The 26177-nt window shown below is 39.9% G+C and overlaps 1 protein-coding gene across 2 annotated transcripts in view; it reads right to left on the bottom strand.

Annotated features, from left to right (window-relative positions):
- The window catches only part of gria1b (glutamate receptor, ionotropic, AMPA 1b), a 190440-nt gene that overhangs the window by 127157 nt on the left and 37106 nt on the right, over positions 1-26177 (bottom strand). For both annotated transcript variants that reach the window (XM_060936357.1, XM_060936358.1), the window contains one exon: positions 49-233. In XM_060936357.1, the coding sequence (XP_060792340.1) occupies positions 49-233 (185 nt within the window). The remainder of the gene's footprint in view (positions 1-48; positions 234-26177) is intronic.

The raw sequence follows: 26177 nt of genomic DNA, 5'->3' as shown, positions 1-26177 counted from the left end.
GGAGAATTACACGAATCAAAAGCTTAAAAAACATGAAAAAAAACTCACCAGGTTAAGAATGGAATTAAGTCTCTCCAGCTCGCAGTCCAGAATGATCTTGTGCTCTTTTTTGCTGTCCAGGTCCTGGATGGAGTTCAGGAAGGCTGCCTCTGTAAGAGTATCAAAGTTGATGGATGTCACCTGCCAGCTCTTTTCTGCTGCTGTGTCCAGGATCTTCTGTAGCACAGTAAGTCCTACAGGAAAGATGACAGGGAAGGAAGGACTGTTTAAAAATTTATCACCCAAAAATCCGCAGCACACAGTGTTTCAAATCTACAACTGGATGAGTGGAAAGTTCAGGAATAAAAAGCCCTAATGGCTTGATTCGATTCAAATAATGGTACACGTTTGCCCTATTGTTCTGAAAACTCAACCTGTGCCATGATAAATGGGGTCTCCTTGGAAATTATTTTACTGGAAAGAGTCCATGGATTCAAAAATTTCAAGAACCTCTGCTTTATTGGGTCTGAGCTGCTTCGCTCTAGCGATCATGAATATTCTATTCAAGATCAACTCTGAGTAAGAACTCATATCAGCCAATATCCAACTTCCAATGCTTTTGCTGCCTTTTATTAAGAGTTGGCTGGGTGAGAAGGGTGGCACTTTCTCACCTGTCAATCACAATGGAACCACCTAATTGTGGATGTGTGTGCTCTCACGGATGTGGAAGACGGCATATAACGCTTTCCTTCGAGTGCGTTACGCTGCTATGCGGCACAGCATGAGCAGCGATTCAAAAAGATGCTAACAAAAATGGTGAAGAGTTGAGGGACATGTAGTTCTTCTGGCAGGATGAGGAAAAATCAAACAGTCTACTAAATATCCTCTTGTGAATCCCTCAAACTAGTTTCAGAGTTGTTTAATTCATCATCTCATGTTCTAGCATCTTGACCTGACAAGTTCTAAATTTTACCAAAGCCTGAAATTGACTGGTAAACACAAAACAAAACTGAGTGTCTGGCAAATGACATGGAAGCAGCTTGACCTTGTTGTGCTAGTTTCCTCAAGAAATACTTGATGTTCGACTTCACGCTGTGATTTTGATTGGGACTTCAGAGCACTACAGATTCTGTCTCACACTGTCGCACGGGTGCGACAGAAAAACAAATCCTGCTTTAAATCAGCTATGTTTATCATCCAGCTGCTAATTTGTTCTTGAGCTGTTCAGGTTACGAAGTCAATGGCTTGCTCCATATTGGAGGGAAAGGAGAGAATGTATTGACTGTTCCTTGGATAGACATTATTTCCCAACCATGACAGCTTGTCTGCTGCATAGCAGACACACAGGTCTAATTAGGTTTATTAAAGCGGCTCTTCGAGTCAGGGTCTGAAAGAAACAGAGATGATGAACCTGTCTGGAAATTTAGAGCCATTGTTGCCAGGTCTGTGTGATGAATGCAGCCCGATGGTTAATAAAGCCAACCCTAAAATAAGCCCAATACCAAAATATGACCAAAACTGCTTTTGTGGTCTAATATCAGGACTGTCCTTCTAAAACATACTGTGATCTTTAAAAGTAACATGAAGTACATCTTTATTGCCTCCGCCAACTTTGTTGGAGGAGGTTATATTTTCACCTCTGTTTGTTTGTTTGTTTGTTTGTGTGACTGTTCCCAACATAACTCAAAAAGTAGCGAACTGATTTTGAGAAAAGCTGAGCAATGGGCCAAGGAACAACTGAACAGATTTTGATGCAAATCTGAATATGTGGCTTGGCCAATATATGTGCCCTTCTAGTTATATATATACAGTATATATATATTTTTTTTCCACCAAGGTCCTAAAACTCTCTCATATTATACATACGGTATATATTGTTCTCATAGGTGATAAAAGTACTGAAATTCGAAACATTTCACTCAAGTTCAAGTACAAAACTATAAACTTTCTCATACTTTTTACTATGAAAGTAAAAGTACAATAAAGATTCACAAAAGAAAATAGATGTCTGCTTCAAATCACACGCTAATTAACAATTATTCGCCAAAGATGAAGTGAATATCAGTGAATAATAACCGAGATGAAGTCAAGGTTATTATTCACCGATATTCACGGAGCCTGAGGCAGATAATTATTTTAGTATAAACACACGGGTGATTTATTTTTAAAAAATGTATTTAAAAACATAATTTATTTCAAACTATAAAAGCAGCATGCAGATGTAATAAAGGCGCTTGTGTCAATTATCTATGGCAAGTCACATAAAATACTTTGTTTTGAAATTGATAAAATAAATCACAATTCCACCTTACCTTTGAATAGTTTTAGACCAAACTTCATAGCATTTTTAGTGCTTTTTGGAACAGCATATTCTTTCATAATTTCTAATTCTTCTTCACATACGGTGACAAAGCGATCGGCCGCCATTTTGCCGAGTCGCTTGAGCTGATTCTTGAGTAATAGTTTGAATTTCTCGACCAATCAGGGTGCACAGTTTTCTATAATCACCTGTATATTTATATTAATTGTAGTTATAGATGGTAAAGTAGTGGCTGTTTCACTTAGGAACCAAGGAACATGGGGAAAACATGAGCTAAAGATAACCAACCAATCTCACAGATGTTAATGAGAATGATAACAACCCCAGCAATACAAACTAGCCGATTGTTAACAGTTAGATGTTATACTGCTAGATGTGATACTATTAAATAACTACCATGGTCTCATTTTTGCTCATACATCCATTACATTTTTAGATTTGTTCGACATTTAGATCCTTGAAGGTGTCTGATGATAAAAAGTCAACAAGTATTACACAGAAAAGCACCAATATAGTTTTTTTAAATGTACTGAGGAGAAAATATTGTTTTTGAAATGTAGTAAGTAAAAGTAAAAAATTAAAGATTAAAACTTAAGACTCATACAGTAACAAAATGAGTGCATTTTGTTACATCCTATCGAATAAATGTGAAGAAAAGACTATCTGAGAATTTAGTAAACAACTTCACAGCATAATGTATTTACACAGTAACCTACAGAGCTAATGCTAATCAGAGGAAATCCCCATCGTGTCAGCACTAATATATGTTATTTACCAGCTAGGAGGTCCGTATCGTGAAATACCGTGACCGAGGTCCTGAAAGTACTGAGCGAGGCCCTCTGGGCCGAGGTCAGTATTTAAGGCCGAGGTCATGGTATTTCACCATACGGACCGACCTTAAAGTGCCATTCCACCATTGGATGTATTCTTTGGCATAAAATACAATATATTTTGACAACATATATAAATGGTATCACTAGATAGAGAAATCTTTTAGCTTCAAAATGATATATCAAACATAATTTTTTGACAACGACAAGTATATTAATTTTGCGACCAAAGTCACCTACCCTTTTAATTTCCGCGTGTGATGTCATAGGCAGGTTCCCCTTCTTGTGTACCACGTGACGTGTGACGTGGCACATATTATCAGCAATGGCGGATAGAACGCGATAAAAATAATACCAATAAATCTAGCTAATACCAATAAATCTAGCTAACTGAAAGATTAACTCAAAATTTTTCACAATTTTTTTGGCCCCCATATATGAGGAGAAATGACTCTCTCACTTTGGGGGTTTCCTGGTCTAAAAATAGACCGACACGTGGTACACAAGAAGGGGAACCTGCCGATGACATCACGTTTCACTACCGCGCGGAAATTAAAAGGGTAGGTGACTTTGGTCGCAAAATTAATATACTTGTCGTTGTCAAAAAATTATATTAGATATATCATTTTGAAGCTAAAAGATTTCTCTGTCTAGTCATGTCATAAAATATATTGTATTTTATGCCAAAGAATACATCCAATGGTGGAATGGCACTTTAAGCTGGTAAATAATATATTTATTTTTTTCTTTACCAAATTCTAACAGAAAACGAGAGCGCCCAAAAGGGAAAACCGAGCCGAGCCGAGGCGAGCCGCCATTTTGAATCCTCATTCACAGCTGTAATGCAAATTGCTTCCTCGGTATACAAGTGCACTTCCATGGCAGGAAAAAAAAAACTACATTTTGCCGCCTATGTAGTCCCCTATTTATACAAAATTGAGTCATTCAGGATTCAGCCATGTTTTTGCTTGGCGTTAGCAAGTTACAGGTTTTTAGCTTTTTCCTGAAATGTTTTCTTTTATTTCTTCTTCCTCAAGGTAGTAAAACTCGCTTTCGCTGTGAACACTGTCGTTATCGCTATCCATGATGTAAAATGAATGCTATTCTCCTGAGAAATGCTGGCAAAAATGTATAAGATTTTTGATAATTTTATAAATAAATCTTATAAAAAAAAAGATCAATGTTGACAAAAATGCTACTATGTTTGTTTTTGTTATGAACGAGCGAGTCGCCAGAGGTCCGTAACTGGGGTCCGTATTGTAGGATACGGACCCGCTTGCCAGCCAATCAGAGCGCAGGATTTGATGGAAACCGGACCACGAAGAAAATAATTAAATATATTGATATGTGTTCTACTGTGTACAAAACCCATTTAGAGGAGCAAAAAAACATTTATAGGCATTAAAAACAACCCATGACATCAGTTTATGTAGCTGGGAAACATAAGCTTAGCGTGTGAGCTGAGTAGAAATGCACCACAGCTAGCATCTTAAACCATAACTGCTTAGCATAGGCAAGAACTAGTGGCTTTTGTAAGTTGTTCATGCGGATCTAATCTTGCGGAAATGGCCAAAATACACCAGGAAATGTCAAAAGATTCCAACCACATTACAAATTATGAATTCTGACTTGCTTGAAAAGCCAGAGTGGAAAGTTTGCTAACAGCTAGGTTAGCCATCATTAGAAAACAAACACTTCACTCAGATGATCAACAGTGAATTTCAGAAAGTGTATTTGTCTCTATCAGTTTATGAACCATTGAATTATTTATAATGTTCTCAATGAGCAAAATGCGGTGTAGGGTTTGACTGAAGTATGAGCAGAGGACACCCTCTTATTTCCAATAGCAGCGTATTTACACAAAAAACTAGTTTGAACAAAAAACACTCCCGTCCCTACTCATCATCCCCATCATGCTCTATGGTGAGAGTTACGGGTTTGTGCTTTCTCCTCACGTTCGAACACATCCATTATCAAAATTTGATTCCTTCAAGCTTGAGGCAGTTTGTAGCTGCTCTCTCGAACCAAATTGGATATGTTTTTTTGTTTTTTGTTTTTTTGACTGATTATTTGGTAATAGCATCAACGATTCTGCATTTTAATTAAAAAAAAATCTGTCACGTTTATAAATCCAGTGATTCTTGATCATGTCCAGTGCATTTTAATGATAAACAAACTGGTCAAAATGATAAATGCAGTAATAAAAGAAAAAAAAACAGCCATATAAACTCTACCAGAGGCAGATTGCAGAACCTGAAAAGCTGACAGTTGATCAATAACAGCGTAGACTGCATCCATAGAGCAATATTTGTAAGGACTGCCATCTGAGCAGCCTAAAGATGAGGAATACAAATGAGCCAGCCAATCAGACACGGCTCCCTGATTGCTGACCTCATGTCTGCTGAGAAATGATGGTATGCAATTTCAGCGTTAGACATAAATCCACCTGGTCTGGCACCCGTGATCAACCGCCTCTGTGTTCTAATTCATAAACATGACATCCACGGACTACTGGAGAGACTAAGAGAATCAATTGATAAGCAAATTTATGCAACGAGATAATTCTGCATCTATCATGGAGCTTAGACGTCGCTTCCTGTTGTGGAAATGAGTAGTGGCACTAGTAGTAGATAATTACAGCTGTCGTCTTCTGCTTCTTGCAAATCAAGGCGGAATCTTTTACAAGCTCGGTGAGAGAACTGGCATGATTTGAAGATCATGCTCAAGAAACATGTAGCTAATCTGAAGCTTTTTATTATATGATTTCTGCTTAACTATTAAATTTTATTTCATTTCAGGTAAGGAATAAACCACAAAGGGGCATGCTGCTGTAGGAAAACGATAAATGGCACAGTTGTGTGATGCGTTCTGATGCAAAGTTGATTATTTTCCAATTACAGTATGTCCTGAAGTGATTTAATTCCTATGATATGACAGCAATTTGACAATTACATTTTTATTACAGGGCGGCACGGTGGTTAGCGCTGTCGCCTCACAGCAAGAAGGTCCTGGGTTCGAGCCCCGGGGCCGGCGAGGGCCTTTCTGTGTGGAGTTTGCATGTTCTCCCCGTGTCCGCGTGGGTTTCCTCCGGGTGCTCCGGTTTCCCCCACAGTCCAAAGACATGCAGGTTAGGTTAACTGGTGACTCTAAATTGACCGTAGGTGTGAATGTGAGTGTGAATGGTTGTCTGTGTCTATGTGTCAGCCCTGTGATGACCTGGCGACTTGTCCAGGGTGTACCCCGCCTTTCGCCCGTAGTCAGCTGGGATAGGCTCCAGCTTGCCTGCGACCCTGTAGAAGGATAAAGCGGCTAGAGATAATGAGAGATGAGATGAGATTTTTATTGCATAAAACAAGAACGACATATATTTTATACATTTGTAATGAGGTTTAATTTTCTGTGAAACGTCTGCGAAATTATTAGTTCTTGTTATCATTACCATTATTACAAACCACCTCGGGCGGCACGGTGGTGTAGTGGTTAGCGCTGTCGCCTCACAGCAAGAAGGTCCTGGGTTCGAGCCCCGGGGCCGGTGAGGGCCTTTCTGTGTGGAGTTTGCATGTTCTCCCTGTGTCCGCGTGGGTTTCCTCCGGGTGCTCTGGTTTCCCCCACAGTCCAAAGACATGCAGGTTAGGTTAACTGGTGACTCTAAATTGACCGTAGGTGTGAATGTGAGTGTGAATGGTTGTCTGTGTCTATGTGTCAGCCCTGTGATGACCTGGCGACTTGTCCAGGGTGTACCCCGCCTTTCGCCCGTAGTCAGCTGGGATAGGCTCCAGCTTGCCTGCAACCCTGTAGAAGGATAAAGCGGCTAGAGATAATGAGATGAGATGAGACAAACCTCCTCAGAAACCTCTTTTTTAACTTTCTTCAAGAAAAAAGTGCAACTTGTCATGCTACAGAGAAACCGTAAAACCCTCCTTAAAGTAACATTTTTACCGAAACCGGAGACTCCTTACCAAAGACGTTAAATACTCATATGTTTTGTCATTAAAAAAACTTCACCATATCAATGGTGACAAACGTTTAGAGTCCATAGGAATGACTTACTTTAGAAATGATAACATGTTAAAATGACTGGTATTCTTCTGTAGAAAGAGATTCTGTTATAGAAAATTCATCACCACCTTCTGACCAGTCAGACTCCAACATTCACCAGTGTCATGGCATAGCAATGTGTACCGTTTTCCAAAAAAATTAAAGAAGTGCAGCACTGTGCAAAAGTCTGATGCTAAGGTCACACATAGCCAGTTGATCCATCAGAAGCCAAGTTTATTTGTATAGCACTTTTAACAATAGACATTGTCGCAAAGCAGTTTACAGAATTTGAATGACTTTAAACATGAGCTAATTTTATCCCTAATCTATCCCCAATCAGCAAGCCTGTGGCGAAGGTGGCAAGGAAAAACTCCCTCAGACGACATGAGGAAGAAACCTCAAGAGGAACCAGACTCTAAAGGGAACCCATCCTCATTTGGGTGATAACAGACAATGTGATTATAACATTTTTAACAGTTTTAACATGAAGTCTGTTTCACTGATGTTATAACTCTTCATTGATGGAAACTTGAGTGCAAAACTGTTCATGACAACTGCAGTCCTAAAGTTAGCAAGTCAACTGTAGGCCTCAGCTATAAAAGCATTACTCTAACCGTTGTAATGCTTACTGAGAACTGTCGCTGGGGCCTACTGGGGCCATTCCGGCAGATTTTGGAGGTGGGCTGTCGCATAAATTTGGGTGGAGTAAATATGCAAATGAAGCCATGGTAGTCTTGACGGTAGCGACGGAAGATGCCGGTAAAACCAATGGCGGCAGTGACCTATAGGGAGGTATGGCCTTATGGTTTTCATGAGTGCATTATGGCATAGCCATGACAAAACAAAATAAGCCACGCCCCCTTGTGAAACTTTTCACTTTTTTCAGAAAGTTGTTCCGTGAACTTTTTGAGCTCGATGGTTGTGACAGAATGCTATGGTAACCCCCCAGTAGCCTATGTATACCTAAAGGATGCCTTCACGGTTGTGACGGATAAATTCCTTTGGCGCTTTCCTCACGGCAATTTTCAACACAACAAAACTTTCCGGGGATGGAAGCGACACCCTCCTGGTTGTCAAGGTAGCTCCCCAGCTCTTATATATTCTGACAGAAGGGCCCGGAATGCATGCCAGTTGACCCCCAGAAGGCTCAAAGTCATCTACCGTGAAGTGATTCCAGCTATGTGAGACCTTAGCATTAGGCCCACTATTTTTTTTTCAGTACAAACTTTATCAATTTTTATTTTATGACTTCTACATTATCAAATCAGTACAAATACATTTTAGAGTTCCAAACATTCATTTTCCAGCACAAAATTAAATGCTACAGAAAAAATATTTGGATGTCCATAAAGAAAGCAGCATATTACAGTACATACCGGTAAGAAAAACAATGAAGGCTGCTGGGTTTTGGTGCAAAATTAAGAAGTGAGTGTGACAGTCAAAGTGCCCAGAAGAACTGTGGCTGGTTCTGCAAGATGCTCAGTAAAACCTACTGAACCATTTCCTTATAAAACTGCACTCATTGGACCTGAGACTACTTTTTTTTTAAGCAAAGGGCCGTCACACTAAATATCGACGTTGTTTAATTTATTACTGTTTACTCTTTCCTCCTAATAGTATTTTTTAATATAAGAACTCCCATATGGCCTTTCATTTGGCACCATGATCTTTGACCTTGAAAGGTCAAACTCAAGGTCACGGATTTTCAGAGGGCTGTAACTTGAAAACAGTTGATGATAGATAGATATTTACCATTATCAACTTATAAAAAGTGCCATATGGGCTTTCATTTGGCACCATAATCTTTGACCTTGAGTGACCCTGAAAGGTCATTTAATTTAATTATTTCTAAAACATTTCATTTAATTATTTCTGAAAGCATTTCTTTTGCATGTGCTATGACTTTTGTACAATACAGTATATTTAGACAAAGTTGTAATGTCTGTTCAAAACAATGAAGCAACACACAGTAATCCATTTATGCATCAAAATATTTATATAACATACAGATATATGTCAATTTAAGTGATTAAAATGAAAACTAATCAATAGAATATGAACTAGAATGTTCAGTTTCATGTTTAGCTTTCATGCAACAGTGGTCATTTGAAATAACTCTGCTCTCCAAGACACAAATAGCTTTATATATTTGATTTAGGTTTTTTTTTTCTTGATGCTGTTTTCTGTTCTGTTTTCCATGTTCCTTTCATAAACAGATTTTTTTTTTTTAATAAAAAGAATCAACTACAACACTGATGCTTTGAGACAGCTAATTAGCTTATGATAGATATTATTTTTATTTGCTCTGGTTCATTAAATTCCTATTTCATCCTGGCTTTGGTAACTGTCTGACCAAAAACAGCACACACTGTCAAATTTCTCGGAGAAAATGGTAGAAAATGTCACATTACATTGCAAAAAATTACATCTTAGCAAAGGAAAATATCTTGAATATTGACAAATGTGTTGAGTAAGTCTTACTATATGATTCTAGCATAACAAATATAAATTTTTTATTATTATTATTATTATTATTATTATTATTATTATTATTATGTCTAGTCATTTTTATTCATTTCAAGTTTTAAATTTCCATACTGCCAGATAAGTTTTTTTTTTCTTTCTAGAAAGGCTTAAAATAAGCAAAATTATTCTATCCACATTCACTGGGTATGAGCAATCGCATGGTCTGATTGGCTACTTTACTACTAGATTATCAGCTCATATACCATGAGTAGAGAAAAACAAAATGGCGGAGAGTGTTGCTGAACCAACCGAGGATGAAATAAAACTCTACTCGAAAACAAAAGCCCAAAAAATACAAAAACGCAACAACATATGGAACAAGTGTTGCGAAGCAAAACAAACCTCGCCCGGCAGCACTTTATTTTATACATATATGTTGATAATGGTAATATTTCTCTATCATCAGCTGTCAGGTTATAGTCCTATGAAAATCCATGACCTTGAGTTTGACATTTCAAAGTCATTCAAGGTCAAAGGTCATGGCGGCAACTGAAAGCTCATATGGGACTCCTGATATGTTGATAATGGTAAACATCTGGCTATCATGAACCATTTTAAAAGTTAGAGCCCTTTGAAAACCCATGACCTTCAGTTTGACCTTTCAGGGTCACTCAAGGTCAAAGATCATGGTGCCAAATGAAAGCCCATATGGCACTTCCTATAAGTGGAAAATGGTAAATATCTGTCTACCATCAACTGTTTTCAAGTTACAGCCCTCTGAAAATCCATGACCTTGAGTTTGACCTTTCAAGGTCACTCAAGATCAAAGATCATGGTGCCAAATGAAAGGCCATATGGAAGTTCCTATATGCTCATAATGGTAAACATATGTCTATTGGGAACCGTTTTTGAGTTATAATGGAAATATGTTATTTTGACTGAAAGGTTGACCTTTTCAGTGACCTTGACTCTCACCTTGACCCGATTACCCCCAAAATGTAACCAGGTAATTGACGGACCATTGCCCACCTACCCTGAAATTTTGAAGTGAATCGGTGTAACGGTCTAAACGCTAGATTGTTAATAGGCAGACACACACACACAAACAAACAAACCAACCAACTGTACTCATTACAATACCTTGCCCTGCTTACTCCATCATGGGTGAGGTAATAAAAGTATTTGATGGTAAGAACATGGCTTTTTTTATTTTTCAAGAATTATTCCTATTATAGAATTTTTCACAAATTGCTCCTCTCATTTCGCCGGTTTGTTTACCTTCTAAGCGGACGTTTTGTATAAAGTTTTTATTGATTGAGTTTGCAAAAAATAAAAATGTTCCGTTTTTCAAAATCCAGTGAATGTGGATAGAACAAAACAGTTATTCCACTCAATCTCGTCGTACATGGATAATAGCCGACTTGGTGTTACGCACCTCATTGACTATCAGCTCATGTACGGCTTGATTTCGTGGAATAACTGTTAAATATCTGCTGATGGAACCTGACTGTTTCAAGCCTGAAAAGGAAAAAAAAAAAACAATCTAGAATTAAGTTTATAATCTTACTTGGGTCATTGTAAGTTTATAAAAGGAACTACAAGATACACTACATAGCCAAAAGTATGTGGACGCCTGACCATTACATCCTTATTATGCTTGTTCAACATCCCATTCCATACTTATTCCCCCCTTTACTGTTATAAAAACCTCCACCCTTCTTTGGAGGCTTTCCACTAGATTTTGGAGTGTAGCTGTAGGGATTTGTGTTCATTCAGCCACAAGACTATTAGTGAAGTCAGGCAAGGAAGCCTGGTGGTGCAGTCGGTGTTCCAGTTCATCCCAAAGGTGTTGAGGTCAGGGCTCTGTGCAGGACACTAAAGTTCTTCCACTCTAAATTTGGCAAACCATGTCTTCACAGAGCTTACTTTGTTCATGGAGCACTGTCATACTGGAACAGGTTTGGGCCTCTTAGTTCCAGTGAAGAGAGATTGTAATGGGGGAAGCCATGGCCTAATGGTCAGAGAAGCAGCTTTGGGACCAAAAGGTCGCCAGTTCAATTTCCTGGACCAGCAGGAATGGCTGAAACTGTTCCTCAGGCTGCTCTGGGTATGTTGTATGTTGCTGTGGATAAGTAATATAAGGTAATGTTATACTACAAAGCAAAAATGCATACAAAGACATCTGATATGATTGTGTGCTTCCAACTTGGTGGCAACAGTTTGGGGAAGAAACAGTTAGAGAAGATTGGTTAGAGAAGCAGCTTTAAGACCAAAAAGGTCACTGGTTCAATTCCCTGGACCAGCAGGAATGGCTGAAGTGCCCTTGAGCAAGGCACCTAACCCCCAACCACTCCCCAGGCCACTCTGGGTATGCTGTATGTCGCTCTGGATAAGCGTGTCTGCTAAATGCCTGTAATGTAACCAGGTATAGGTGTGATGGTTAGGTGTCCAGAAACTTTTGGCCATAGAGTGTATTTTCACTTAGTAAGGTTTCGGTTTTTTTTTTCAAAAATGTGTTTGTTTTTTCTTTGCAGTGTAGGATACATGGGCAAAACTTAGCTATGTTTATCATTTGATGATTAAAAAAAAAATTTGGTTGAACATTTAATAGTCATGCTTCCATGCTAAAGTGCTTTGCTTATTCATTGGGTGACTTATTTATTGACTGATTGTGTAGCTGTTATTATATTTTGCATTTACCGAGCCACGAAATGAACATGACTAAGGCACGATCCTTATTTCAATTCAATAATTTACACATTCAAATGAATAGCAGATTATAAAATACAACGCAAAAGAAAAGACGATTTAAAATTATTCAGGGACAAAAATCGCCTCAATAATTAATTGTCGTTTCAGTGTTCAGGAACTTGGTCATGATTCTTATTTTTGCCCTTATCATTCAGCACATTCAATTTCACAGTTAATTAAGAGACTTTACCTTCCCAACAAATGTCCAAACTGGTCGCTGTTCTTTTTAACCAGTTCGTAAAAAGAGCAGTGAGTTGACGACAATGCTGAACGTCGTTCATTAAAAGACTGTGTCAGATTGCCTTTTGAAATGCCTCCCCAGTTTTGGCCATGCCTGTGCTTTCGCTTCTCCAGTCGTCTGTGCATGCTGGCACATTTGGGCAGATCTCAGCAGCTGTGAAATTGTTTCACACCGGAGAGCAGACCAGCTTTATCACCCACTGAGCAGCACTAAACTGCAGATAAGGTGGGAGAGAGAGAGAGACCGAGTGAGAGAGCCCACATTCTATCTGTCTCGCGTTAGTGTCGCGTCACGCTACTGCAACAACGCCGATAAGAAAGGAAGCAGAAGCAGATGAGCTAAAGAACTGGTCAAGAAGAAGAGGTCTGGGCCAGTGTCGCCCCCTCTTCCTGTCACTCAAACTCACCTGATCCTCGTACATTCACTGAACGTCGGGCCAAATACAAAATGAATCTGTCTGAAGCAGATTCGGGTGCTGTTTTCATTTCCTGTAAATAAAGCCGGCTCTGTGTTTAAAGCCGATTTGGCCAGAGTGCGTTGCCTGAATCTTTATGGCCATCCGATTTATTGCTAATGTACTCGACAAACACACTTGGCAAGTGCACATCGACAGCTTGTTTAATTGCATTCAGACTGCACGCAGTGTTCACGTCCCCATTCCATTATTGACGAATACATTTACGCAAGTACTGACATTTCACTCTACCTGTCTACTTGTGAGTGTTGGGGAAAAAAAAGGTCAGAAATGCTTCTTTTCTAACACACACACACACACACACACGTAAACAGAGGACTCGCTTAAAAGTTTGAAAATAGCTGTGCACTTGAGCGCTGCAGTATCTAGGCAACAGGAGCGCAGTGGGGGGGGATTCCAGAGATGTCAGTGTGCTCTCGAACCATGCTCAGTTCAGCGATGGTGAAAATTAGACACACACATCCATTAACAATTAACCGACTGTTCTACTGTTTTGATATGCAAATGTGGGCAAGGTATGCTATTCATCCTTCTTTATTCTATACTGTTGTTTGTTGGACAGAGCTCTCCATTCACTCAGTGCAGCAGGAAACCAATGAAGAAATCTCAAAAGGAAATTTTATTTCGTGCAGTCCTAGTGCCATAAGGAGTCGCAAAGAGGTAAACTCATCAGAGTCATACAATACAATACAACACAATACAATATATTATTATACATACAGGACACGTTTTCGATGGAATAAAAATGTGTTCTATTCCCTTCTACCAGGTTTCATTCATTTAGTTTGATAGCATGCAATATTGTTAGCATATCACTTATCCTATGTGTATTACATCACTCTACCCAATGGAGAATGAGCGTTGAATATGGTTTACGATATTGCATGGTTGTCAAAACAACATGAAGTCACACGTCGGAGCTGATGCGAATATCCGATGACAAAACTTTTATGCTGCGCATGCAAAGAAGCATTTCTTTGTTCCCCGGGAAAGAGAAAGACAAGGCTAATCCAGTGCTAGGATTAGCTATGCTATAATTAAGCACTAAATAAATGAACTGAAAACTGAAACTAAAAAAGCCTTGAACACCCAAAAGGCTACCAAACCTTCATTAGATATTCTTCACATATATTTACAAGCACTGGTGAACCGTTACTATTAGAGCTGGGACTCGAGCTCAGCCAAAACTTAGCCAAACACCAAAAAAGCAACAGGACAAAGGATTTTGCAAGGGATTAGCAGCAGGCTACCAGGTTGCGCCGTTGTGTGTAGCTGTCGATGTTGATTTTAAAAGTAACTAAGTAAATTACAGAGGGAAAGGAATACTTGAGTCTGAGTGAAAAATACTGTAGTGAGCATGCAGCGTGGAAGAAGAGTTTGGAGACAGAAATCTTAGTTTCTTGTTCATTAGCCTGTGCTCCTTGCTCTCAATAGATAACACTGGCTTGCTTTATTAGCATTCGTTAAAACTACTGATGAGTGCTACACCGGCTGGAAGGTGACTTCACTGCTGCACTCCCGGTGCCGACTCACAGTTAGGGCCTCTGCATGCTCTTGCGACAAGGCTTTCGCAGATAGCTTTTCGCAGACAGTTGTAATTTATCGTTGAGCGGGGAGTAATAGGCGTGCGTGATGTTATTCACCACCACAACGCAAGGGGGCGCGAAGTCGCTAGGAGTAGTTGGTGGGTGTGGTTAGTGGAGTGTTTATCCTCCGGTTACTTATAATGACTAGAACTGGAGTCGTATAGATGTACGTACTTCCTCACTTCCTCGATCAACCGCTCTTCGTGCTGCTCCATCTTCGCTCGTGTTTTTAAAAATGGCGGTCGTGAAAACAAAACAAACCGGGAAAGTAGGGAAGCGGAAGTGCGTGTACAGCGGATGTAGAGTGGACCAATCAGAGCCCTCTTGTCTGCGACGCTGTCTGCGACGCTTCTGCGGTGGTCACAATTTTTGGGAGGTGCGCACAGAGCGTCTGCGAAGGGGGGGCTACGTAGACGCCATCTGCGACGCCATCTGCGAGGACTGCGTTGTCAGCATAAATTGGCCTTTAAGCTCGTGTTGGCCTTCGAGAAGGCAGAGGGTGATAAATTTTTAGTCCCTCCCACTATAAATCAAAATCTGATTGGTTAATTCATCCGTCACTTCCTACATAAACGTACACTGCCATGGCCTTCTGTCCCGGCAATGAAGTCCTAACCAGTGAATGAGCCAGCTCTAAACTCTTCTCAGCCTAGACACAACAAACAAAACAATCTCATTGGATAACTCAATTTTAATGTTTTCAGGACAGTAACCCTTTCATTTCTGAAGCAAATTTGATAGATTAGATTAGATTAGATTAGATTAGATTAGATTAGATTAGATTAGATTAGATTAGATTAGATTAGATCTTTATTGATCCCTTCGGGAGGGTTTCCTCAGGGAAATTAAGAACAGTGTTGGGCAAGTTACTTCAAAACTGTTTTGCATTATTTATTACTTGTTACTGTCATTTTAAAGTAATTAGTTACATTACAATATTACTGTATTTAAAATGTAAGGCATTACACTACTATTGCATTACTTTTAAGTTACTCTCACCAAAATAACTGGAAGTATGGATTTGGCAATCTAAATGTAGCTCAAGACGCTCAATTAGCTCATCACACATCCAGTGGAAGGTGCTGTGGTATCTGACTGAGCGAGGCTTATGGTTAAAAACACTAGAATATAATAGCCACAGTGACGGCTCATGGACAAGGAACAATACAAGGAACAATCATCGCAAGAACAGACAAAAGGTGAAAGTCTGGCAAATTGTGATAGAAATACTGTAACTTTAGGCCTATTCATATTAACATTAATTGAACTGTATTGTATTGTAATGTCTAAAGATATGACAGGATACAAAATTAGCATTTCTATGCCTTTATTGTTTTCAAGTTTACAGCTTTAAGCATAGTTTATGCTTCATAAAAAAAAAAAAGATTAGCCCTAAGGGATATGACTCCATTTCAGAAATTTAACAAAAATGAACATATTATGGCAAATCGTAGCCTACAATAAAACTGGCCTGAAAAAAACCCCACAAGCCTTTTAAATCACGGCTAGACAATGACTATTAGCTATATGAGGCTACCCAGTCACATTTCGAAAAACAGAATTAGAAATAAAATCAAAGTGCTTTTAATGATATTGAAGTGCTTAGGCATATTAGCCCTCGAAGGAAAGGCAGCTCAATCACTTTAGTCTGACTTCCGACCAGAAAAAAAAAACTCAGTTATACAGGACAAAAATGTAAACAAACTGTCAGCATATCTTCAACAACATACTCCGCCACAAGTCTCCTAACCTCCTGAGGCTGAAGGAGCATCTCAGAGCGGCAGAACGTTAATTTTGACTGCTTGGTGATTTTATCGCCACTCTCATCCTCCGCTTGCTTCCTTGCTAACTTCATGTTACTATGGCACCTCTGGAAATGCTTAGTTCAATTACTAGTGCTATTTCGGGAAGTGGACCGTTCTTTAGGTTTAGCACACAAAGTGCATTTGACTACGATGTTCTTCACATCCTTATTTTTCACAAACTTAAAGTAATGGGCGTATGCCCATCTGGAGAATGTGCTATCCGACGTTCGATCAGCTGCAGGTTCACTCATCTCTCTCTCCTGTCTGACTAGCCTAAAGGAAAAGGAAGTGAAACATTTTGCGCGGACGTTTCACCTCTGCTGATCTCGCATGATTTTGGCGAATTTGTATGAAGGAAAAAAAAGCCCACCACTTCATTCCAGGTTAAAAATGCATTGTAACGCGCGTTACTGACATTTGTACCGAGTAAAATATTACCAATTTTTTTCTGTAATGCCTTACATTACCGCGTTACTTCAAAAAGCAATGCATTACAGTAATTTGTTACTTTTGTAACGCGCTACTCCCAACACTGATTAAGAATGAGGCCAAATTAGAATTAGAAGAGAATAATTATCATGAAATTATGAAATAAATTAAAGAATGAAAGAAATTAAATAGAACATTTGAAATGCTGACATGTTTAGGCCTTCTCTGAACGCTTAGAAGGCCCTGACGGTTCCCCTCTGATAACAAGAGAAAAACATACCAATGGACATTGAAAAACTGGAAAAGAGAGTGTGTATGTATAATAATAATAATAATAATAATAATGGCTTTTGTTTTCATGGTATACCAGATATATTCCATTCCATTCATCATGGAATATATCTGATACCACTCAACGCCAGCCAATATAATTTAATTATAATATAATCCGCCACAACATTTGAAGTGTTGCACATTCTGAGATGCTTTTCTGCCCACCACGGTTGTAAAAGGTGATTATTTGAATTTCCGTCACCCTCCTGTCAGCTTGAACCAGTCTGGTTTTTCTCCTCTGACTCATCTCATTAACAAGGTGTTTCTTGCATGGTATACCTGCCACTCAGTGCATGTTTATTTGTTTGCTTTATTTTTGCACAATTCTGTGCAAACTCTAGAGACTGTTATGTATGCATTTAAAAAAAAATCATCCCAGGAGATGAGTAGTCATATATTTCCCAAATTGATTTTTTTCCCATTTTAATGCAAGTTCTACTACTCACTAAAATGACTTTGTAAAAAAAAAAATCCAGTTTAAAGCAGATAATTTAATTTAAATCATTTAATATGGTTTCAACACTGAAATTGTGTCTGAAGGTGCTCAATGTGTGTGCGTGTGTGTGTGTTTCACAGAAGTGTGCAGGCTTTACAGAGTAGCTGATTGTGAAATGGGAGACAGTCACTGGGCTCAGCCATCAATTTGACAATGTGTGAATCCGCATTGTGTTTAGTCATAAGTGTGATCAGTTGACTTAAAACGAAGTGAGCTGAGATAACAGAAGGACATGGTGCTAACTCCAACTATATTCCATATCTTCTGATGTACTGGCCTGAGACAGAGAACAGGGTTTCTGTGAAGATGAATATTCATTTAAAGAACAATAAATTGTTGCAATAATTTCCCACAAAGTTCGTGTTCACAGTTGAAATCTACTGTATTTTCAATCTGAAATCTGTGCTTCAGCCCATCATTGGCCTGACAGCCATCCACAGGCATAACTCTGTTCTGAAAAGCCTTGGGAATGGGAGTATTAAAAAATTATCAATAGCAAAACAGTTCAATTTGCAGCAACACTGTTTCTGAAGTGTCTGTATCAAGCATATCTGATGGAAACGCTACACTTCCATTTTAATTTATGTTTAAATCTACATCAGCTTTTTTAACACTAAAGGCAATCATGGAATGATGGATGCTTCGGAAATCTTACAATTCAGTTTGCATCATCTAGATACTCCCATCGCTGAACCTGTTAGATGACAGAAAAAGAAAGAAACCCAAGAGCATGGACCTGCTAGCGAAGTATGGTAAACTCATCTCATCTCATTCTCTCTAGCCGCTTTATCCTGTTCTACAGGGTCGCAGGCAAGCTGGAGCCTATCCCAGCTGACTACAGGCGAAAGGCGGGGTACACCCTGGACAAGTCGCCAGGTCATCACAGGGCTGACACATAGACACAGACAACCATTCACATTCACACCTACGGTCAATTTAGAGTCACCAGTTAACCTAACCTGCATGTCTTTGGACTGTGGGGGAAACCGGAGCACCCGGAGGAAACCCACGCGGACACGGGGAGAACATGCAAACTCCACACAGAAAGGCCCTCGCCGGCCATGGGGCTCGAACCCAGGACCTTCTTGCTGTGAGGCGACAGCGCTAACCACTACACCACCGTGCCGCCCAAGTACGGTAAACTGTCCAATACAATGGTAGTTACAGCAACAGTGTAAAGCCTTACTATATATTGTATTTTATTCTGTCCACATTCACTGGATATGAGTAATCGTGCGCTCTGATTGGCTACTCTACTACTAGGCTATCAGCTCATATACTGTGAGTAGAGAAAAAAATGCTGGCGCGCATCAAGTCAGATTGATCACTTTGATTATCAAGTATTTAAAAGAAACAGAAATTGCTAAAAGAATTGAGTCCACCCCCCAATAGCTCCTGTTCCACACTCCAGCCCAGTCGGTGGTAGTAATGCACCTTTAAGTTGGTTTGCCAACCGCCAAAAAAAAAAAAACTAAAGAAGAAGAACAACAACAAAATGGCTGAGCATGTTACTGAACCAACCGAGGACGAAATAAAAACTCGACTCAAAAACAAAACCCCACAAAATACAAAAAAAAAAAGCAACAAAATATGGAATTAAAGTATTTCATGGTAAAAATGTATCTTTTTTTTATTTGTCAAATATTATTAATAAAGCATTTTCACAAATTGCTACTGTCATTTTACCAGTTTGTTTACATTCGAAGCAGAAATAATTTTGTCGCACATTTTATGTAAAGCTTTTATTTAGCAAATTTGCAAAAAAAAAAAAAAAATAAAGATGCCCTGTTTATCAAAATCCAGTGAATGTGGATAGAATAAAACAGTTATTCCACTCAATCTGGCTGTACATGGCTTTTCGCAGACGAGGCGCAGCTATCAGCTCAGATACGACTCGATTTCATGGAATAACTGTTAAATATCCCTTATCAAAAAATTCTCATGCAGGGATTGGCCAAGGATGGCTCAAGTGACATAAAATAGTTCCATGATTGATTAAGCAATATATCTTGTGACATCCAAAATTTAAAAAAATGGATATGGTGTGAGTCAGTCGTAGTATATCCTGGATATACCATGAATCGACATCAGAATTTCAAGCTATACAGCCGACTCGAGTCACAGCTATGGCTCCGCGAGCATTTCTGCGTGTGTAGATCTACGTATCATCATCATGTCTAGCAAGGCAGGCGATAGCATGGTACATTGCACATGTGCAGGTTGAAGGTCACGCCGACATAAACAACAGTCAGGGCTGCCTCTTCTGTGCTTATGCCGAGATTCAATCTTAACACTTTTAATTTGGAATTTTTTGATGAGGGATATAAATCAAATATACTATGCACTGAGAGGCACCAGTGGAAATTATGGATTCTCTTTGGTGACTGCATGTATTGCGCCCCTCACAAAATAGTACTATGCCAGTCACCTCAGAGAATCCGTAATTTCAACTGGAGCCTCTCAGTGCATAGTACCGTATTTTCCGGACTATACGTCGCTCCGGAGTTTAAGTCGCATCAGCCAAAAAATGCATTATGAAGACGAAAAAAACATATATACGTCGCACCGGACTATAAGTCGCACTTTTTTGAAGGGTTATTCTATCCATAGAATCTGTGATTGTATCTGATAAGCGGCGCGTGGTTACTGCGCGACTGCATTGTTTATTTAGGGGCGGTCACACAGCACTCCGCGTCTATATCACGTACAAAAAGATACAAAAATCTGGTGGACGTGGTCGTAAGTGCTAATTTTTGGTCAATTTTGGCTTTGCCGTGCTTTGTACGGGGTATGGCCGTCGGCGGCTGTTTCACTGCTGCAGCACTGCCTAAGCACAGCTAACCAAGTCCAGCCACGCACCCAGATGTTCCGTACCACCCTCCTCATCCTCCTCCTTCTTCTTCTCTCAGCAAGGATATGTTGAGCCTGTATCAGTTGGTTCTGTTGGTGCTGGAGCATTAAGATGAGGACATCACAGCGTTGAGGGTTCATGTTCACCCCTTGACATCTAGACTGCAAGTGCCGAGGTCTCAGAAAATTACGGTATTTATACATGCCGTAAATCAGAAGTGATGCAGAAGTGATTAGACAGTGATCAATCGAATTTAGAACTTGTTTGAGACGTCGTTTAACGGGCTTAAACAGTGCTATGTACGCGGAAAAATCCATTTCTCAGTGATAAGCCACTAAACACACGCTATATCCCGTGATACCAACGCGTAACACCCGTCCGATGACCATGCTCTGCCCGTGATAGACCGCCAAACTTTCGCGTCTTACCACGTCTCCCCAAGTTTTAATAACGGCCGGGACACTGATTATCACGTGTTTTTCACGTGTGTTGCACGTCTTTACCACGTGTGCCGGCCGTGGTTGTCCGCGGTCTAAAGTTTTGAGCAGTCCAAAACTTTTTGCCGCGTCCGACGCCGTTCCGATTTTCCCCTGCGTCCTGTCACGTCTGTATATCGACTGTAACACGTCTTAACTTCGACATCAACACGAACAACATCGTCTGCTTCACGGGAGAGCACTTTTTGACGGGTTTTGGCCGTGATAAAGCCGTAAAGCGCTGTGTGACCGGGCCTTACAATAAACAAACAGCTGAGCAGTGATAACGCGCCCTTTGCCCTGTAAGTAGCCTAGTCTGATTATTTTAAATATCTAATACTATCTTTAATACTATCACTATCGTTATTACTAATAGCCTATATTATTATTATTATAACTAATATTAGTAGCCTATTACTGATGCATTAATCAGTTTGCGTTTAGAATATTTTTCCCGGTAGGGCTTATTATCGCCCCATGGCTCTTTCATCTGTGTTATTAAAGCTGTAGTCATCATCGAGGAGGGTCATTCTTCATTTTTGTCGAATTTTATTTCATCAAATCAGAGGTCAAGTAGGCTATAGGTATATCATCTCCAAAGACAGGTACGGTAGTAAAAACAACCGTCTAGTGAAAAAAAAAAACAACAACCGCTTTTAAATCCCCTACTTAAATCCTTAAAATGAGTCATTTAACTCATGTCTTGTGTGATCTGATCTCCAGTGGTGAAATAAACCGGTTGTGATGAGTACAGTCTGTTATTTTAGAAGATAAATGTAATATATAATTTAATATATAGACTAATAAAAATTAATATTTTATAATATATCACGAAATATTACTGTCTGTAACTGTTTGTCACTAAAGCGTTTTCTAAGATCATAATGTCTGATATTATTATTATTATTATTATTATTATTATTATTATTATTTTACACACACAATAAGCGCATGTGCTTTAAGTTATAGTAAACCATCCCCCGCCTTTTTTTTATTTTTTTTTTGAGTCGCCGGACCCACCCACCTCCTGCGTTCTGGGACCTCCCACTTCACAAATTAAGCACTGCCTAAAATCACTACATAACTTATTTAAATAACTATAGCCCTATCATTAATAATAAAACACAGGTCAATCAAGTTTATCAAGCTGATGATTTCACTCCAAATCAGCAAATCCATTGAATTCCTCATCCTCGGTGTCGCTTCTGAACAACTCTGCCAACTCCAGCGGCAGATGAAGCGCCGTTTCCTCTTCTTCTGCGTGGCTGTCGTCAGACTCCGCATCAGCTCCAGTTATTCCGCGGTGAAAAAAAAAAACATATATACGTCGCACCGGAGTATAAGTCGCATTGCCAGCCGAACCATGAAAAAAAGTGCGACTTATAGTCCGAAAAATACGGTATATTTGATTATTATATATTATGATATGCAAGCTGCAGTGCATAATTTCATTATAATTATTCAGTTTTCACTGAAACTCACTCAGAAGACTCCAAAGACATTCCAACAAGAGTTGTTCACCAGGTGGCGCCACCTGCCATGGATGCGGCTACACAGGGGTCATATGCAATTTCACAAAAATCGCTACTCCTTCCACAGGATTGATCAGATTTCAAACTCACACACAACAACAGTGGCCGGTATGAGCTCCAGCCTCACTGAGGTTATTTTTTCAACTTCCAACACACCAACTTCGAAAACTGACTGCTCACTTTCTGTGCAATATATCTCACCCCTTGACAGGTGCCACTGTAAAACAAGATAATCAGTGTTAATCAAGATAATTAAATGTTATAACATAGTACACCGATGCAAAGTTACCCCTACTGTATGTACGCAACTAACACGTTTACTCCGAGCCCGGTCATTATTCCTCGACAGAACCTTGCATCATAAAGCCTTCAGTTCATTCAGTGCACAGACCAACTGCCTTATCATATTTCCAACACACTTTTAGATTTACTCCTGCACCTTATTATAGTAAATTCATCATTTACAGATTAATTAAGGTAGCTCAAGTGAATCAAGGCACATAAGCCATTTGGCTAAAGCAAATTAGCAGCCCCTCTACCGTGGAATCTCAGTGTAACCAGGGAGCCATAACTGAAGGCAGTGCACCAGAGACAGTGGAAATATTACACGCCAGGATAACACCGACTCTTTGTGTCAAGCTGAACAGCTACAAACAGCATCATGTTCCTCCTCACTTTCTACATTACACTGTTGTCACTGCAGGTTCCAAAAAAGCTCCTCATTACAAATCAGTACATCCTCTAGTGCAGCGGTGAGTCTTCCTTATTCCAAACATAAAAAAAAAAAAAAATAAGTGCACCCCGTCCTCTATGATATCAGATGTGGTACTCAGAGAAAAATAAAAGCAGTACAGAAACACTAGTCACCTTAGGCTTTTTATTTCCTGTTTTCTCAAACAGGTATTGGGTTGCTCTTGTCTTCAGAGACAATATGTTCTACACAAATACAGCCATGGGTGGTGTAGTGGTTAGCACTGTCGCCTCACAGCAAGAAGGTTTGGGGTTCGAGCCCAGCAGCTGACGGGGGTCTTTCTGTGTGGAGTTTGTATGGTGTTTACTCTGGTTTCCCCCAAAGACATGCAGGTTAGGCTAATTGGTGACTCTAAGGTGGGGTTTACATTAGAGCAGATCATCAGATTAACGTTTTTAAAAACGATTAGCGTGCACACAGCAACACCAATACACGATTCGCGTGCACACAGCAACGCCAATACACGGATACGCTAATCACATGACTAATTCGGCACGTAAATTGAGAAATGTGTCAGTGCGGCTCATCGCTTCCTCCTCAGCGGCTGCGCTCCAAATCACTCCGCCCTGAACAGCGAGTGCCCTCTGGAGGGTGCGCACTCCGGCCCTGCGCAGCTCACAGAGTGCGCGAGTGTAGTGCACGAGCAGTGATTCGGGACTGAGCCGCTGTGCGCAAGTCACTTACCACTTGCAAGTGGAAGGATGGCAAGCCTAAAGACCATCATAACTACACAATGGGCAGTATTTGCAGTATTTTCATACTTTTATACTCTTTAATGAAAGGTGATACAAGGCGGAAGTCCGCGCCGTTTTTCAGCAGTCGCGTCACATGACCAACGCCAGTGAATCAGGAAGGTGGATGTTACAGTGACGTTGTCCAATGACGACGCCAGCTAGAGCTCAGCACAGCGTATCTGCGTATTCTCAATGTTTACACAGCACCGGACCAGACACGATCTGGACTGAATACGTGGACCCTGGCGGATTCCTGTTTCCCGGCGTTTCCAGGCGTTTTAATGTAAACGGACAGTGCATCCGCGAAGAAAACAAGACAGATACGGTCTAATGTAAACTTGGCCTAAATTGAGTGTGAATGGTTGTTTGTCTCTATGTGTCAGCCCTGATGACTTGACCAGGGTGTACCCTGCCTCTTGCCCGTAGTCAGCTGGGATAGGCTCCAGCTTGCCTTTGACCCTGCACAGGATAAGCAGTTACAGGTAATGGATGGTTGGAAATACAGCCATATTTTAGTTATCATGACACAATCACATAAACAGGGTGCAAGATCATGTGCATGTGAATATGGCAGATATATCATTGGTATTTTCACAACTGTTTTGTGAATGTTTTTAGGGTGTTTGATTAGCTGTGATGCTGCAATATCCAATTAAATCAATTGCTCCCATTCCCTTTAAAAATGTGTGCACAGCTTCCCCTGCAACCCTGACAGACAAGCGTACAGAAAATGGATGGATGGATAGATAGTCAATGAGTCATCTTTTCCAAGCCAAATTTGTTTCAGGACATTGCTACGGCTGTAGGAGCAATCAGGAAGTCTCAAAATGTTTTCTGTACTCATTTGGACTCATCTCAGTCTTGGCCATTGGCCTTGCTAAATATGGTCTTGGTTTCAACCAAGAGTCATAAATAATGTTCATGTTGTCTTTTCTTTGCACATGAACAAAGTTTGATTCCTTCTTCTAGAGAACGATGCCTAATCATTGGCACAATGCCCAAAAATGAAGCCAACTTGTTAATGTAAAGGCTTGGCCTTGAAAAGATTTGATGGTTTTAGGTCTCAATCTTGCCACTGGCTTGCTTTCATCTGAACTTGATCTTGACTTGGTCTCAACTCCCTTAAGTCTTGGCTTTGACTCGATCTTGGCTAGTCTTGGTCAAGTTGTTGATTCTGAAATTGAGAGTGCAGTGTAAGAGTGAAAGCTCCTTATAGCTTACTGATGGTATTACTGATACAGTGGTGCTTGAAAGTTAGTGAACCCTTTAGAATTTTCTATATTTCTGCATAAATATGACCTAAAGCATCATCAGATTTTCACACAAGTCCTAAAAGTAGATAAAGAGAGCCCAGTTCAACAAATGAAACAAAAATATTATACTTGGTCATTTATTTATTGAGGAAAATGATCCAATATTACATATCTGTGAGTGGCAAAAGTATGTGAACCTCTAGGATTAGCAGTTAATTTGAAGGTGAAATTAGAGTCAGGTGTTTTCAATCAATGGGATGACAATCAGGTGTGAGTGGGCACCCTGTTTTATTTAAAGAACAGGGATCTATCAAAGTCTGATCTTCACAACACATGTTTGTGGAACTGTATCATGACATGAACAAAGGAGATTTCTGAGGACCTCAGAAAAAGCGTTGTTGATGCTCATCAGACTGGAAAAGGTTACAAAACCATCTCTAAAGAGTTTGGACTCCACCAATCCACAGTCAGACAGATTGTGTACAAATGGAGGAAATTCAAGACCATTGTTACCCTCCCCCGGAGTGGTCGACCAACAAAGATCACTCCAAGAGCAAGGTGTGTAATAGTCAGCGAGGTCACGAAGGACCCCAGGGTAACTTGTACGCAACTGAAGGCCTCTCTCACATTGGCTAATGTTAATGTTCATGAGCCCACCATCAGGAGAACACTGAACAACAATGGTGTGCATGGCAGGGTTGCAAGGAGAAAGCCACTGCTCTCCAAAAAGAACATTGCCGCTCATCTGCAGTTTGCTAAAGATCATGTGGAGACCCCAGAAGGCTTTTGGAAAAATGTTTTGTGGACGGATGAGACCAAAATAGAACTTTT

Source organism: Neoarius graeffei, chromosome 12, assembly GCF_027579695.1.
Source record: "Neoarius graeffei isolate fNeoGra1 chromosome 12, fNeoGra1.pri, whole genome shotgun sequence".
NCBI lineage: Eukaryota > Metazoa > Chordata > Actinopteri > Siluriformes > Ariidae > Neoarius > Neoarius graeffei.
Note: the sequence above shows the minus strand (reverse complement) of the source record. Positions and strands in the feature narration are given on the sequence as shown.